This window comes from Triticum urartu, chromosome 2 (assembly GCF_003073215.2).
Source record: "Triticum urartu cultivar G1812 chromosome 2, Tu2.1, whole genome shotgun sequence".
Classification (NCBI taxonomy): Eukaryota; Viridiplantae; Streptophyta; class Magnoliopsida; order Poales; family Poaceae; genus Triticum; species Triticum urartu.
In genome coordinates this window covers 90830390-90846602 of record NC_053023.1, presented here as the reverse complement: position 1 = coordinate 90846602, position 16213 = coordinate 90830390, and the positions used below count along the sequence as shown (strand labels likewise).

The 16213-nt window shown below is 45.3% G+C and overlaps 1 protein-coding gene across 1 annotated transcript; it reads right to left on the bottom strand.

Moving 5' to 3' along the window:
* Positions 1-14084: 14084 nt before the first annotated feature.
* Positions 14085-15763, bottom strand: LOC125541158 (peroxidase 2-like). The gene is made up of 2 exons (XM_048704626.1): positions 15252-15763; positions 14085-15117 (listed from the first exon to the last, which is right to left on the bottom strand). Exons 1-2 carry the CDS (start codon positions 15717-15719, stop codon positions 14332-14334), a joined length of 1254 nt encoding a protein of 417 aa, XP_048560583.1. The 5' UTR covers positions 15720-15763; the 3' UTR covers positions 14085-14331.
* Positions 15764-16213: the final 450 nt, after the last annotated feature.

The following is a 16213-nucleotide window of genomic DNA, read 5'->3' as shown; positions in this document are numbered from 1 at the left end:
CGGCCGGTGGTGGAACTTGGAGATGGGCGCCTGTGCGGTGAAGAAAGAAGCCATCGAGATCAGCCATACAAAGCTACTCAGGTTAGTCATAAAGCAATTTGTGTATAGAAATAGATATGAGGAGTGAATCCATTAGTATGAGTTGCATGCATGACATTGCTCTTGCAGATTTGGCTCCGACTCAAACTCATGAAGCTTGGGCTCAAAAGATCCTGAACTCCTCTGGCCGTGCCTGCACCTTGCAAGAAGATCCTGAACTCCTTTAGCTGCTTTTCCGTTCTTGGGCTCAAAAGATCCTGAACTCCTTTAGCTGCTTTCCGTTCATCTACATTTGTTTCAGTTTTCACAATTATCAGTTGAGTATTCGGTACCTGTTTGTTGTGACTATTTCGTGATGTCTAGCATTTCCTGTGGGCTAGACAACAGATTACTTTGCTGTATTGTCAAGTCGAGACATATTTCAGTTGGATTGAGTCTTGCTCCAATTTCTTTCCCTTAGAAAATTAAGCATGTATAGGCTTCAGGAGAACATTGATTTGCTTTGACAAAATTCCCTACATTTTCAAATCGTAGCTCAACATGGAAGTTTTCTATGCTAGGAGACTTCCATTTTTTCCATATTTGGGAATTTAAGAACTCCTTAGTCTGAAGTTACACAATATACTGGTATATATATCATGGATTATGGATCTATTTGACAAATGATAAATTAACATTTGGCAAAATATGCTTGGTTACTAGCCTGCTGTTATGGACATTTTATTCCATTGGTAGTTTGTGTTGATAATTAAAATTTAAATTCTGGGTCTCCTACCCATCTCGCAATCATTATTATACTTTATCAAATAAAAAGATCTCCAACAGTACCACCTAAATTTGGCATACTTCTAATATTGGTAATCTGAACCACATTTGCAGCACAAGCAAGAACATATATGCTGTAGCCAGATATTCCTACCATATGCCCGCGTCTTGTGGCGGTGTAACGGTGTTCGCGCCGCGGAGAGGCTGCTGTAGTGCCATTGCGAGTTGCGCTCCTTCGTTTTGGGCCTGATTTCCGGGCTTCTTGCAGCGGTTTCTTCTTCTCCCTTTGATTAGTCTACCTGTTCGCGTGCTAAATTGACGTGTGTTTCTACTGTATGAGGCATCGATGGATACTGCATATGTTGTTCTTTCTATGTGTGTCCTTTTTTCATGGTTGGTTGATTTTGCACGCTGGATAGTGCGTCCAGTTAAATAGGTTCATGGTATGGTTGCGTGGATGCTTTTGTGCCATGGCGCCGGGGTGGACGCCTTTTGCGTCGCTGGGCTGCATGACCCGTCAAATCGTCGTGGGGGTATGTATTTGTGGAGTGGCTGGTGGATGACCTTGCGTGCCTATTTCTCTGGATCTGGGTGCTAGGTGTTAAGTTTAAGGGGCCATGGTGCTTGGTCCTGCGTGTTTTGGTTAGATTCTGATGTCGAACGGGACATGTAATTTTTCCTGCTTTTTTTGTTTGTGTGTTTTGTTACATTATTTTGTTGGCATGTTGTCATGCCATTTCTCTTGCTGACGCAAGACGGACGAGGCTGTTCCAGTTTGTGTTCATTGAAATAGTGTTATGTTCTTGTGCTGGTCAAGAAGTAACCAAAATAGGCACTAATTTATCTTATTTTGAACTAAATATTATGCTACCCAAGCTAATAAAACACCTTTAATTTTTGGCATTTGATTAGTACCATTACAACGTAAGGATATAGTTTGCCATGCTTCTATTTATCTACCACACTAGCTCAGCCTTCTCATGAAATCATTATATGAAATTTGCAGGATAGGCATCATGCAGGGAATGGTGTTTTGGCTCTCTAGGTCTAATATATTATTTTCATGGTGATTACGCAAAATAATGAGCAGTGGCGATTATTTTATTGCAGCTAAGTTCCACATGTGGTTGATTGCAGCTTGGATGTGGTGGGTTTGTGAATCAGAATAAGAAATAAGAAAGGATGTAAACTAAATTCTAGATATATTTGTACAATTTGTAATTAACTAGATGAGTCTGCATCTTAGTGGTACTGCAAATAAAGTTCTTCATCGCATGCCCTGGTTTGATTTTTTCGAAGGCAAAGATAGAGCCTACTTTGTAGGTGCTCTATAAGGTGCATAGATCATAAGGAGAAATTAGTTTCTTTCTTTGAGTTGTGCAACTGTTAGCACATATGCCTTCTTTGCTAACAAACAAATGTTCTTCATTACTCTCAGACGTGGGAATCCTTGCAATCCAAGTATTAACTGACTTGTGTCATGAGATAACAAAGTGTACTATCTACTCTATGGTTGGTAAAACAAGATCATAGATTGATGCTTCAAAACTGTGCAAATTAGTTAGCTTCAGTGTAGTAAAGAGTTCTTGTGTTATATAGTGCCGTCCGCCTTGACAACCAAAAAAACATTTTATTAATGCACAAAGAGGAGTTTAATTTGGGTAACAGTGTGGACAAATTACATGTTCAGAATCAGCCATGAAGTGCCTGTGCATGAGATCATTGGAGCACATACTGTTGATGGAACAACTAATCAACCACACCACCAAAGACGTATTGAAGAGATAGACAAGGATGAACACAGCCTTGTTTAATGTTGTAGTTTGCTAAGCATGTGTCTAGCTGAAGAAGGATTATGGTTTGTTGACCATGCCAGTTATTTCTGTTTTGGTATTATCTGGCCATTCTCAGTTATGACCTATATTTCCAGGTCCATACTTATTGATATTGGTTTCCTTGTGTTACTTTGGAGCTACCAAGTATTCTTATTACCAAGTATCCCATGTGCACTAAAAATTCTTATATGAAAAACACTTAGAATCTAAACGTGAAAGAGAAAAACGGTGCAGCGAAGCGCGCGGACCCTTCTAGTACGACTAGAAGCCCAACAAGCCTGTTGGGCCGAGATTCAGGCCCGCAGAAGGCCCAGCAGGCCCACAGGCAGATACAGAGTGGTTAGGCTCTCGTAAGCCTGCTTTGGAGAGGAGCTTGAAGGATTAGGTGCACCATGCCTTATAAACAGGTGCGGCACTCTCTGAACTAGCGATGTGGGACTAAAGTCCCATCACGCCGCTGTGCAAGGCCATAAAGGGCGGGAAATAGAGACCTTTGGTCCCGGTTGGTGCCACGAACTGGGACCAATGCTTTGACTATATAAGAAACACTTAGTAAATTTTCACAAATTCATCGCCAGTTGCCCCCCCCCCCCCCCCGCCTGACGACGCCAAGCTCATCGATGCCACCAGGCTGCCCCGACCGACACCGTCCACCGCCCCTGCCGTCACCCGTGCCTTGTCGTCACCGTCTCTGTCGTCGTCGCCGCCCGGCCTGCCCCTACGCTGCCTGGCCCGCCCGGACACCGCCCCGCGCCACCTGGCCCGCCCCGATGCCACCCAACGCCGCCCCGACGGCGCCCGGCCCGCCCCTGCCCGCCCCGACGCCTCCTCTGTGAGAACCGCGCCATGCCCTACCCCACCGCCGCCGCTGCCGCGTTGCCACCCTGTCGCCGCCGCCGTTGCTTTTTTTGTTATATATGCATTTTTATATATGCTTTCTTTTTATATGTATTTATGTATGTATGTTTTGTATGTATGTATGCATTTTTTAAACTTTTTATATGTATGGAAAAGAGAGGAAGAAGGAAGAAGGAAAAGAAGGAAGAAGGGAATAAAAAGGAGAGGAAAAAGGGGATAAAAAAGAGAAGAAGAGGAGAATAAATAAGAAGAGAAAGAAGGAGAAGAAGAGGAGAGGAAGAAGAGGAGAAAAAAATAAGAAGAGGAAGAAGAAGAAAAAAGGAGAAGAAGAAGGAATAGAGGAGAATAAAAAAAGGAGAAGAAGAAGGGATAGAGGAGAAGAAGAAAAACTTTTTTCTCCTCTTCTTCTCATTTTTTTTCTTCTTCCTCCTCTTCTTATTTTTTTGGGAACGAGGGTGTCTAGGATCGCCGTGCGGTCGAGGGTCGGACATGACATGAGGGGGGGACGTCGGACATGTGATGAGGGGGGACATTGGACATGACATGAGGGGGTTCGAGGGTCGAGGGGTCGAGGGTCAAGGAACTCCGAGGGGTCGAGGGTCGCTGAGGGTTCGAGGGTCGTCAAGGGGTCAAGGGTCTAGGATCGCCGAGGGGTCGAGAGGTTGCCTAGTGTCAAAGTATTGAAGAAATCCATGGCTTTATCATTAGCCGGAAGTAACCGGGGCATGATGGTACGAAGTTCTGCAAAGTTATTCTAGAACGGAGTCCCGGATAGGATAATCCGCCTTTTGGTATGAATTTCAGCAAAGGCCTTCCAAATAGCGATATTCGGAAGGCTCTTGCTGAACTTTGTACCAAAAAGTGAAATATCCTATCTAGGACTCCGTTCCAGAACAACTTTGTAGAACTTCGTACCATCATGCGCTTGTTACTTTCGCCTAATGATGAAGACATGGTTTTGTTGAATCCTTTGACACTAGACAAACGTGACATGAGGGGGTCGAGGGTCGGAAACTAGGGTAGAGGGTCATGGATCGCCGAGCGGTAGAGGGTCGAGGGTCCTCCAGGGTTGTCCAGGGGTCGAGGGTCCAGATTTATCAACAATGCCCCCATTATGGATGTGCACAAGTTGATCCAATTTTTTCTGATATCATCTATATGTCACGTGATATATAATATATATATATATATATATATATATATATATATATCACGTTGTCTGTCAAAGTATTGAAGAAATCCATGGCTTCATCAGTAACTGGAAGTAACAGGCGTATGATGCTACGAAGCTCTTCAAAGTTGTTTTGGAACGGAGTTCCTGATGGAATAATTCACCTTTTAGTACGAATTTTAGCAAAGGCCTTCCAAATAGCGATATTCAGAAGCCTCTTGCTGAACTTTGTACCAAAAAGCGAATTATTCTATCGGGAACTGTGTTCCAAAACAACTTTGAAGAGCTTCGTACCATTATGCGCCTGTCATTTTCGGCTAATGATGAAGTCATGGTTTTCTTGAATTATTTGACACTATACAATGTGATATATAGAATGGAGATGAGACCAGGAAAAATTTGGACCATTTTCTGCACATCCAGAATGGCGCCATTTTGTTAAATCCCTCGTCGGTCCGGACGTCAGACAATCATGAGGGAGGTGGTCCGGCCCAAACCCTAGAAGCGCTGCCGAGGCCACCCAAATTTACCAAGTTAAAAGAGTGTTGTCGTCGAGGCCACCCCAAACCCTAGAAGCGTTGTCGAGGCCACCCCAAACCGTAGAAGCGTCGAGGCCACTAATATGATTCCTTGTTGTGATTAGCTAGCTAGGTCTACGTTTGCCACTAATATATCCATCTGTCTTGTTTGTATATTAATTGCCATGTTGTAACATTTGCAGAAACTATGGAGCACGGAGACTTGGAAGCAGAACAGGTGTTGGGGGACATAATCCTCGCCGGAGGTGATGTCATGTCGTATCTCAACGACACTGATGGTCTGGAAGGAGAGGGTGAAGCAGGCTACGGTGATCGAACAATGGAGGAGGAAGGACATGATAATGATGGCTTCGGTGACCGAATACCGGTGGAAGAAGGAGACCGTGATGACGGCTCCGGTGACCGAACGGAGTCTGGCCAGGTATATATATTAATTAAGCTTGTGGTGACTAGCTAATTGATGTATTAATTGTTTTGGTATGTACACATATTAACTCCCTTCTTTCTTCTTTTCTAGCCCTCCGGATCGATCAAAACTTCAGTAACGAGACGAGGCCCGAAGAAAAAGTTGCGCCGGGATGAAAGGTTCACGATCACAGCAATCGCGCGCGATGCCCAACCGATTGAACCCATCCAGACCAAGGAAGCATTTTCTTCTCAGTGTGGGGTTCTTGTTAGGGACATGATCCCGATCAGGATCCACCAATGGTATAAGCCTAAGAACGAAGACCCTCAGGTGTCTTATGTCAACGGTAGGCAGAAAGATGATATTTGGACCGCGCTGAAGGCAAATTTCACCCTACCGCGAGAGGAGGATCCGGAGAAGCCAGCTATAGAGCCATTGGTCAAGGCCCATGCTCTTAAGAAGATGGCAGATCTATTCAGGAGGTGGAAGAATGAGTGAAAACAACGTATGTCGGCAAAGGCAACACTCCAGAATTCACCGGCCAATTTGAGAAGATAAGAGATCATTGGGACGCATTTGTGGCCCACAAGACATCGGAGAAGAGTAAGAAGATGTCAGCGACAAACAAGAAAAATGCTGCAAAGAAGGAGCTTCACCATCGCACAGGGTCAGGTGGCTACCTCAAATCCCGGCCGTTGTGGGACAAGGCTGAGAATGACCTGCTTGATAAAGGGGTCGAACCAGAGACATTGCACTAGCCAGACCGTTCAAGGACTTGGTTCTTCGGGGTTAGGGGAACCTTGGACCCTGAAACAGGGAAGTGCCGTTGGACGAACCATCAACAGAATCTACCCGTCATGAAGCTTCAGGAGTATATCGTCGCAGCGCAGCAAGGGACGTTCGTTCCCGACAGAGAGAACGACGAGCTCACACCGGCCCTCGGGAATCCTGAGCACCCTGGACGGACACGAGGCACACCAGGCTCCGTTTCATGGAAGGCTGGGTTTCCCGAGGTAGGCGGTTACAAAACCCGGGAGAGGAGGAGGAAAGTGGAGAAGACCGAACTACAGAAGCTGCATGCAAGGGTACAAGCGCTAGAGGAAAAGGACAGCCAGCGACAGGTCGGAGCTAGCCACAAGCTACCCAGCCATCTCAGTGGAGAAGCAGTGTGGCTTCCACCGAGCTCCTTCAGCTGCCTGACTTAACGACTCCTTCTAGCTACCCCGTGCATGCTATCACGGAGGCTCAAGATTGCCACCTTATGACGCAATGGCAGCACCTCAAAGTCAAGGCGGTTGTTGGCTCTGTTGCACCTCTTGAACCCGGTGCAACTTTTCACTGCCGGTCGATTCCAGAAGGATATGCTGTTGTGATGGTGGATGAAATACGGAGGAATTTGAGGAGCTCGAGCTTGACCACCCTACCGGTGAAGGGGAGACTCGGCTGGGTCTTGCTCTGAAGACTCCATGTCTATGGTAGAAGGAGTTCATCAACCTTCCGAACTAGATGCCTCCACCTCCTCCTCAGACGACAAGTTAGGGCACTCCACCTCCTCCTCCAGCGAGTGATCAGGGCACTCCGCCTCCTTCTCCGGCGCGTGGCGGCACTCCGCCTCCTTCTCCTCCTGTGCCGGCGCGTCCGAGCAGCCCGCCTCCTCATCCGCCTAGTCAGCAAAAGGGCAAGACAGCCGCCGCCGCTCCGGATGCTCCGGTGCGTCTTAGCACTCCGCCTCCTTCCTCTCCGCCTCGTAAGCAACAAAAGAAGACAGCCGCAGTCGCTCTGGCTGCTTCAGTGTCTAGCAGTACAGCTAGAGGCAGGAGGCAATACATATTCGGTCCATCTCTCAAGCCTCTAGAGAGGTTACCATACGAGATGACCGAGGAGGAAAACGCGAAGATCTGTGAAACCCAAGTGAAGGACTTCTTTGAAACACAAAGAGCTAAGAAACATCCACCTCCGGAGGAGAAGATAGATAAGGTGAAAGTTCAGCGCACTTTGGATGCCCGCACTTTGGATGCCCTGAAGCGACCACCACCGTCTCCGCCGAAAACCAACTATGAGCACATTATTGAAAGGTCATATATCGAAGCGGAGCGGTCGGGAAGTACTTGCGGTGATCAAAGGTTAGCAGAACGAAGAAGTGGGAAAACAATTCCCCAGCTCGGCGAACAAGCTAACCAATCGTGCCCCCCGCTCAAGGTGTCTAGCGATATCATCGCTAATCATATGAGGATGCTGTCCGGTACCAATCCTGGAGATTACCTGCTCGACGATGCACATTTTGATACAATGGAGGTGGACGATTTCAAATACCGGCACGGGAAGCCTCTCGTCAAACCTGGTCATCCTCCTGTAACAACGATGATGCAAAGATTCCATGACTGGTACATAAAAAGCAAGTCTGGGAAGGATACTTTGACGGTGAGAGTTAAAGAGGAGCACGACCTCGTTGGAATTGATCTGTTATCTGTTCCATTTGAGGAGTTCTTCCAGTTTTTCAATCAAAAGGCCCTCGATAAAACAATCGTCACTTGCTACTGTTTGTAAGTACTACTTCTGTAATTAAGTCTCTATATATAGCTCAGCTCTTTCATTGCATGTATATATAATTATCCTCACTATATTTTGCAGATTGAAGATCGTCGAATGCAGAAAGGCAGAAATCTATGATATTAGCTTCATTAACACAAATATTATAGATGAATGGACGGTTAAACATGATGCCAAAGAAGTCGAGGCGAACTTGCTAAAATCATTGCTTCAAAATCAAAACAAAGATAAAATACTCTTTCCTTACAACTTCAACAGAGTGTTACTGTCTTGTGCATATTCGGTTTCCAGTATTACTCAAGGTTATAGTAATGTAATTGATGAGTTATGCATGCGTGTGTAACTTCCACTTTATTCTCCTAGAAATTAAGCTTGAGCAGGGACTAATAACCATCTTAGACTCGAGACGAAAAAATCCCGAGGACTATGCGGACATGACTAAAATGTTCGAGAAGTAATTCAATCGATCATTATCGCACCATATCCGCAACTTTGTTCATTTCCTGATATCAAGTAATTGTTTTCTTTGTCCCATAGGGTTTGGAAGTATTCACCGCACAAGCTCCGGGACTGCCCGGGGAGCTGCGATTTACACACCTGAAAGTAATTACTACTAGCTAGCTAGTTCCGCGCATCTCCCGTTGATTCTAGCTACGTTCATCAATACCATTTATAATGCTTCATTATCAGTTTGGTTGACCTCTATTTCTCGTAAAGTTCTTGTGGCAAGAACCCAGGAATAATTACTATGGATACTACGTTTGCGAGTTCATCTACAACGCGACTTGCAAAAATAAGCGGGACTACTCTAAAAGACAATTTGAAGTGTGTAAGCAATCATATTCACAATTTCATTTTAATATACCATCATTTGTGTTGAGTTTCATTCATATATATGTATTGACCCCCTTCTTCAAATTAGACATGGCAGATGCGGAATGAACTCCTACCAGAAGATCGCATACGAGAAATTCAAGAGGAATTGACAGGATTCTTTATTGACCACGTCATCAATAAAGCCGGAGAATACCATGTGGCACTTGACTTCACATGTTAGGGATTGTAAGAGATCTTATATCGTATATATGTAGCTAGTAGCGTCGGATAGATATACGAAAATTTGTTGTTCGACCAATCTCTCGGAGAAGGAGAGGTCGATCACTTCTCTCTAGATATGTTCATGACGATCTTCTGTACTTAATGGTTTCCTTCATTTGCTTACTAACTAGCGTGTCGAGTCCTCTCTATACGCATAGTACGTAGCGTCGACCATGCACGGAGATAAGAGAGGACACTTCTCTCTATTAGCTAGCTAACACAATATATGAAACCCCTACATAAACCCTACAAAACCCCCAAACACCCCCAAACCCCCCCCCCCCTTAAAAAAACCCCAGCCGCTGAATAGCTGGCGCGTGGATGCCTTTTGGTCCCGGTTGGTGCTACCAACCGGGACAAAAGGCCCCCTGCCTGGGCAAGCCGCAACGGCCATGTGGAGCCCCATCTGTCCGGGTTCCTATAAGAACTGGGACTAAAGGTATTGGGCTTTAGTACGGAACCTTTAGTCCTGGTTCCCGAACCGGGACAAATGGGCCTTTTTCTACTAGTGAGACTACGGGCATGGGACAATATGCCGACGACAAAAGGTATGTTGACGACTTTTTATCAGGGTCGTCGGCATACCTCGGGCTAAGCCGACATAAAACCATTGATAAAGTCGGGCCATTGGCAAAGCTGGAGATATGTTGACGGCAGCTGTCGGCAAAGAAACTGGTCGTCGACATATATTCACTACAGCGAGGAAGACCGCGACATATCTATGGCCGTCGGCAGACGGACGGCTGACGTTGTCATATGTATGCCGACGGCCCTGGCGGGGGCCGGCGGCATAGTTTTTATCCTATTTTATTTTAGAAAAAATAAATCCTTTTTTGTTTTTTATCTTTTAATTTAAATATGACTTATCTAACCTTAACATATACAAATTATATATCAATTTGGGATAGAATTTTTCATAGATTAATAATATCCACTTTCTTTATGTTTTTGAATATATTAAAAATGCAACCTCATGTGCTTTTGCAAATAGGTCCTTATACTTTGTCAAAATCACCAGTAGTTCATACTTGCATGGGTTTTGACAAATTATATATACTAGCACATATGCCCGTGCGTTGCAATGGGAGACTTCAAGGGACGTGAATCAGGCTCGGGGACATGTGCTTTACTATGAATCAGGGTGGCTGGATCGATAAACTGGGTCGCGGGACACATGTTGTTCATGACAATAATAATGGACCTGATTGATAGCAGGGTTATTTAAGACGGTATTTCATAACATGAAAGATGATCCCGAGTCAATTGATCTGTGTGAATAACACAAATTCAGATTATTAGTCCATAAGGAAATTTATAAAAGTATAATAGGAAGAAATAACATTATTTATTGTCACTAATGATGCAACGGCCTGAATAGATTCTATGCCATGCAACTTGACATCATCGGTCAAACCTAGTACGTGCTTCATACACCATTAATTATTGTTTAGGCATCGGGATAGTGAAGATTGCTCGAATATGTCTTGTTTTTATATTAGTGGACACTTTAAGAAATTCACAAGCTTACTAATAGGCATCACAAGAGTAATGCAAACTTTTTTGTAAAGAAAAGCATCAACACAAAGTTTTCATATTTCAAAGAAAGCTAAATTTCATCAGTTTGAAAGCGGGCGGCATTTCTAGATCGAAGCCAAACGTGAAAAGAATATTTAGTCTACTCCGAGTTGCAGACGGATCGTTTTTTCAGAGGAAAAATATTAAAATCAGAGGTGTTTTTGTAAGAACTAAAAGGATATCTCATTTTGGCTTCTAATTAAAAACTTTGGTGAGAGCGGAGGAGAATGATAGTCATAGCGAGCACATCTGACCAAGCAGGCATGCATGCATGCTTCAGACTCACCTGTGCGCATCACGTCCTGTCCCTCTCGACCGCCCGGCTGATTCTTCAAGAGCGAAATCCATCTTCTTTCCTCTTGTTTCAGAAGCAAGATTCAATCTATTTCCCTTCTTCAAGATTCAGGACTGAAATTACGTCAGAATTTCCTGTATCGCCGTTCAGGACGTCGCCGATACGCCGATAAATTATATATCCGCTCTTTCCTTTTTCTTCTTGTCACAGACTTGAAATCCCCTCTTTCCATCCTTATTTTCTTCTCTTTTCCTTTCTTATCGGACAACCTATTGTTTCCTTGTTGATTCCCAAAACTGCTCCTTGATACCCAGAAAACTCGAAGATCTTTTTAAATTACGAAGTTTGGATTGAAGGGAGCGATGTGGGACTATTATACCACAAAACGGGAGCTAGCTTAGTTGGTCGAATCATGACTTGTCGGGCATGAGTTTGCCGAAAAATACCAGTTCTTATGAACCACGATTTGCTAGGTAAGGAACTATGTCAAGGGAGAATGGTCGCTGATGCAAAAAAGATGCATAATTTGAGGACCACGACGTAGAGCATAGGATATGGGGTATGATTCAGAGTAAACTCATCTGATTGACAATGTTTTTCTTGGAAAACTTTCGATCTATTTATCAAATATCATGGTAATATAAAGAACATCAGAATTCAGAAATATTAAAAATTACATCTATGTCGTGTGTTACAACATGATAAAAATTGCACTCTGACACTCCGTAATGCAATTATTATTGTTTCTAAAAAAGTGTAGTCAAATATCCCTAACACGAGGAAGAAGTGTTCTTTGAAGCCGACATCTTTACAAAAGATCTAACAAAATTATGTATTTTTCTGTGGGGGGAATATTATGCTCAACATGCGTGGATCCTTCTTCATTTTCCTTCAGCATGAACTGCTTGCTTTCCTTATTATTCTGGCTCAATTCCTCCTTTAGGATGGACTGCTTTCCTTATTATTCTGGCTCAATTCCTTCTCAAATCATTTCCTTCTTTATTTCTCTCGCTGCACAATGAAACGTCGGTTGAAATCCTCTTTAAAGCCGCAACTCAATTTTTACCCCTAAGTTATTGATTTTCGAGATGACTCCTTGATACCTTAAAAAATTGGAAGACCAATATAAGTTAGAAGGATTGGATGTAAAAAGGCGAGGTGGCACTATTTAGTAGATTAGACAACATTACATTTTTTGAAGCAAGGATTCACCTAGCTCTGCTCGTAAAACAATATTTACACGAATGTAAGGTTGTGAGTTCAAATCCTGGCCCAAACACATTTTTTTGTCCCTGCTTTTTACCACCTATGTGGGCTCCCAGGTAGACCCACAAACGCAGAAAGCCCATCTAGAGGCCCAGCCGAGGGACGCAAGGAAATATTCAACGCAGCTGACGACCACGGACGAAAATCGTGTGATGTAGAAACGGACGATAATTCGGGAGCAAGAAGCAATCAGCCCTTTAATAGTAGGTATAGGTATAGATTTTGATCATAATCTTGAAAGGATTCTATTGGTAGATTATTCTTACAAATTTGAACAAACTAAAATCATGTTTGCTTGAAATTTGCAGAAGACACCCTCTTGTTTTGACTTTCTAGTATATTTTTCATTCCTTGGCCAAATGAGACAAATTTTATATCTATTTGCACCAGCAAGTTTCAAGGATTACAGAAATAATTTTTCTACGCATGAGTTGCAACTCACGGAGGTTTGAGAAACTACCACCGCGGGTAACCAGAGGGAATCTTGTGACAACTTGGGCTCAAACTTTGTTTTTCACGTTCCTATGGGCTAGCATTGCAAAACCATGTAGAAAAGTCCATTGGTGAAACGATGTTCATCGTCGGTCAAAGCCCTAGATCTCCTGGTCAAATGGGCCAGGATTAGGCCCATCCGGGGTCTTTGGAGGGTAGCAATCCGACCAAAACTTGCATTGTGTCCTAATACATGTCTAAAGTGTGATGAAGGGTTTAAATAGGTAATACACAGCTCGGTAGTGTGACCCGCTTCATGGACAGAACTTACGCCTGCACTTAGAGTAGGAAACTACCGCCACGAGTAACCCAAAGGGAATCTTGTGATAACTTTGGCTCAAACTTTGTTTTTCATGTTCCTATGGGCTAACCTAGCACAACCAGCTAGAAAAGTCCATTGGTGGAACGCCGTTCGTTGCGGGTCAAAGCCCTATATTTCCCGGCCAAATGGGTCAGGGTTAAACCACTCCGGGATCTTGGGAATGTAGCAATCCGACAAAACTTGCAATTGTCCTCATACATATCTAAAAGTGTGGTGGGGGGGGGGGGGTCAAACACCCAATACGCAGTTCCGGAGTGTGACCCTCTTCACGGACGGCACAAACCGCCTGCACTTAGGGTGGGAAACTGCCACCACGTGTTACCCGGAGGAAATCTTGTGATAACTTGGGCTCAATCTTTGTTTTTCAAGTTCTTATAGGCTAACCTAGCACAACCGGGTAGAAAAGTCCATTGTTGGAACATCGTTCATTGTCGGTCAAAGCCCTATAATTCCCGGTCAGACGGGTCAGAATTGGGCTGGTCGGGGGTCTTTGGAGGCTAGCAATCCAACCAAAACTTGCATTGTGTCCTCATATGTGTCGAAAAGTGTGGTGAGAGGCTTAAACACCGAATAAAAAGCTACAGAGTGTGACCCTCTTTTCGGACGGCAATAACACCGAGGAAACGTCCAACGATTATGTCTTTTTTTCCGAATTGTTTGGATTGCTTACCACATGTGTCATGTGGTAGTTCAAGCCTTCTGTTGTTGCATGAATAAGTGTCTCAACTTTCTACTAACTTTAGTACAAAGTTGTATTAGGATTGAGACACTTATTTTGGGATGGAGAGAGTATGTGGTAATTTTTCATAAATTTTAGAGATGTAGAAGTAAATTAATTCCTTTGCATGAAGGGATAACACATACCTAAGGATGTTACAGCAGAGAAGATATATATTGCATTTGATAAATAATAACTAACAGAAAAACTAATTCATCAATCTCAATGAAAAGTACTGCCCGTACGTAGTTGGCTAGTAGCCCAACAAGGATTACAGCACAAATGAAGGAAATGAACCAACAAGCTAAAAACTTAGTGAAAAAGAGACTAGAAATTAAGGAAGATCAAAAGGCAAACCCAAAAGGCACGACTGAATATGTAGTCTCCACCCTTGAGAGATCATCAACCGGTGTAGGGCTCGTTCACGAACCCGCACTTCTTCCTGATCTGGCCGTTGGTGCTGTTCTTCACCTCGATATTGCCCATCTTCACCATGGCATCCTCGAAATGTCTGTACCACAAGAAATCTCCAATCAACCACCAAGTGTACTTTTCCACCAACTCCTTGGTCTTTGGTGACGTCATGAGCGCCGCGTCGGAGGTGAAGAGCGCTTTGCGATCCATCACGTTCCTGTAGTACTGGTTGTCCAACACGTCGGGGGTCTTGTAGTCTTGCGGCACCGTGGGATCACTACCGGCGGGGCAGTCCTGGGTCAGCTTTCCAGCGTACGTGGCGTCCATCGACGTGGTGGAGTTGTCCTTGGCCGGCGGCTGGAGACGGTCACGGAAGGAGGAGCAGTGCGAGCGGCCGATGCTGTGCGCGCCGGAAAGCGCAACCATGTCGGTTTGGCTGAGTCCCTTCTTGGCGAACATTGGTGTGAGGGTAGTGAGGTTGGCGAAGGGTGGGGGCAGGTTGGGGAGGGTCTCGTCTTTGAGGGACACGAATCCGTCGTAGCGGCCGGCTGGCATGGTGAAGTTTATTTTGTAGCCGCTGAGTAACTTGCTGGCGTCACGGCCTGCAAAGGCGAGGATGTCGGCGCAGGAGACGACACCCGGACATCTTTCCTCGATCTTCTTCTTGGCCGCCTCTATCACTTCGAAGCCACGCAGGCTCAAGTTTGGGATACCGAGCATCTCCGGTTCCGGCTTGCCGCCGACCTTGTTCAGCAGGACAGAGGCATCGCACCCCTGAAAGCCACGCCCCAGTAAGTAACATGCGTGCATGCAATGGTACCATAGTTAGCTTCTGAATCGTGGAGTGCACAACTAGGCGTATATCGATCTCTCAAACTTCACTTGCGTTTGTATGCATATATGTGTACCTGGACAAAGCAGTCGTGGAAGAAGAGGCGGATGAGCCCGGCCTTCACGCCGGCGGTGGCGTTGCGCACGGCGTCCAGCACGATCTTCTCCGCGTCAGGGCACTTGTTATCGTAGTAGCCGACCTTGAGCCCAATGGCAGCTGGAGACGGGGTAGGGGTAGAAGCCGGTGGGGGTGAGGGCGCGGGCGTGGTGGCAGTGGGGGTGGGATAGACCGGGGTAGGAGGAGGGCTCGGCGGGAGAGTAGGAGGTGGGGTAGGGCTCGTCGGAGGAGAAACCGGTGGGGGCGTGGCCGGCACGGTGGGAGTGAGGGTGGGATAGCCCGGGGTAGGGCCAGGGCTAGGGCTGGGCGGAGGAGTAGCCGGTGGTATGATGGGAGTGGGGTTGGGATATGTGTCGCCGTAGCCGGATGCTTGGCAGGCCACGGAACCGAGCACCGCGAGCACGGCGAGAAGGGCGAGCTTTGCCATCTTCCTCTGCTCAGGTCAACTACTCTTGCTCGATCGAGGGAAGATGGGATGAAGAAAACTGGCTGTTCCGCATGCGTATTTATAGTCTCACGGGGGAAATCGCATGCATGTGTAATCCGGGCGTTTGGAGAGCACGTTTGTACGATGAGTCAACCAGCTGCCGGCCCCAAACGTGCTGACCACACTGCAAGTTGATGATATGTGTGACGCGGTGGCAGCGGCACGAAGATTGATAGCGACTACGCAGCCATGATCGATTGCATATATGCGTCGGCACGTTAGCAAATCAACCTGGCCGGTATATTACGACCCAAATGATAAGTCCACACATCAAGTGTGTGGCACTCCGGTGTTGACGTTTTTTATGGTAATTTTAATTTCAGTGACACATTGTAAGTTTATGTCAAAAATGAACTGCAGCATGAACCACAAAGTTGTCATTCTTACCAATTAAAATTATCATCCTCGCGTAACTAAGCTTGTCATAGAAAACG

What these genes read in the sequence shown, in the direction of transcription:
- LOC125541158 (XM_048704626.1), bottom strand. Translation starts at nt 15,719, where the DNA reads ATGGCAAAGCTCGCCCTTCTCGCCGTGCTCGCGGTGCTCGGTTCCGTG. An exon ending in TCCACGACTGCTTTGTCCAG is followed by an intron (nt 15,118 to 15,251) that starts GTACACATATAT and finishes CGTGGCTTTCAG; the next exon opens with GGGTGCGATGCCTCTGTCCT.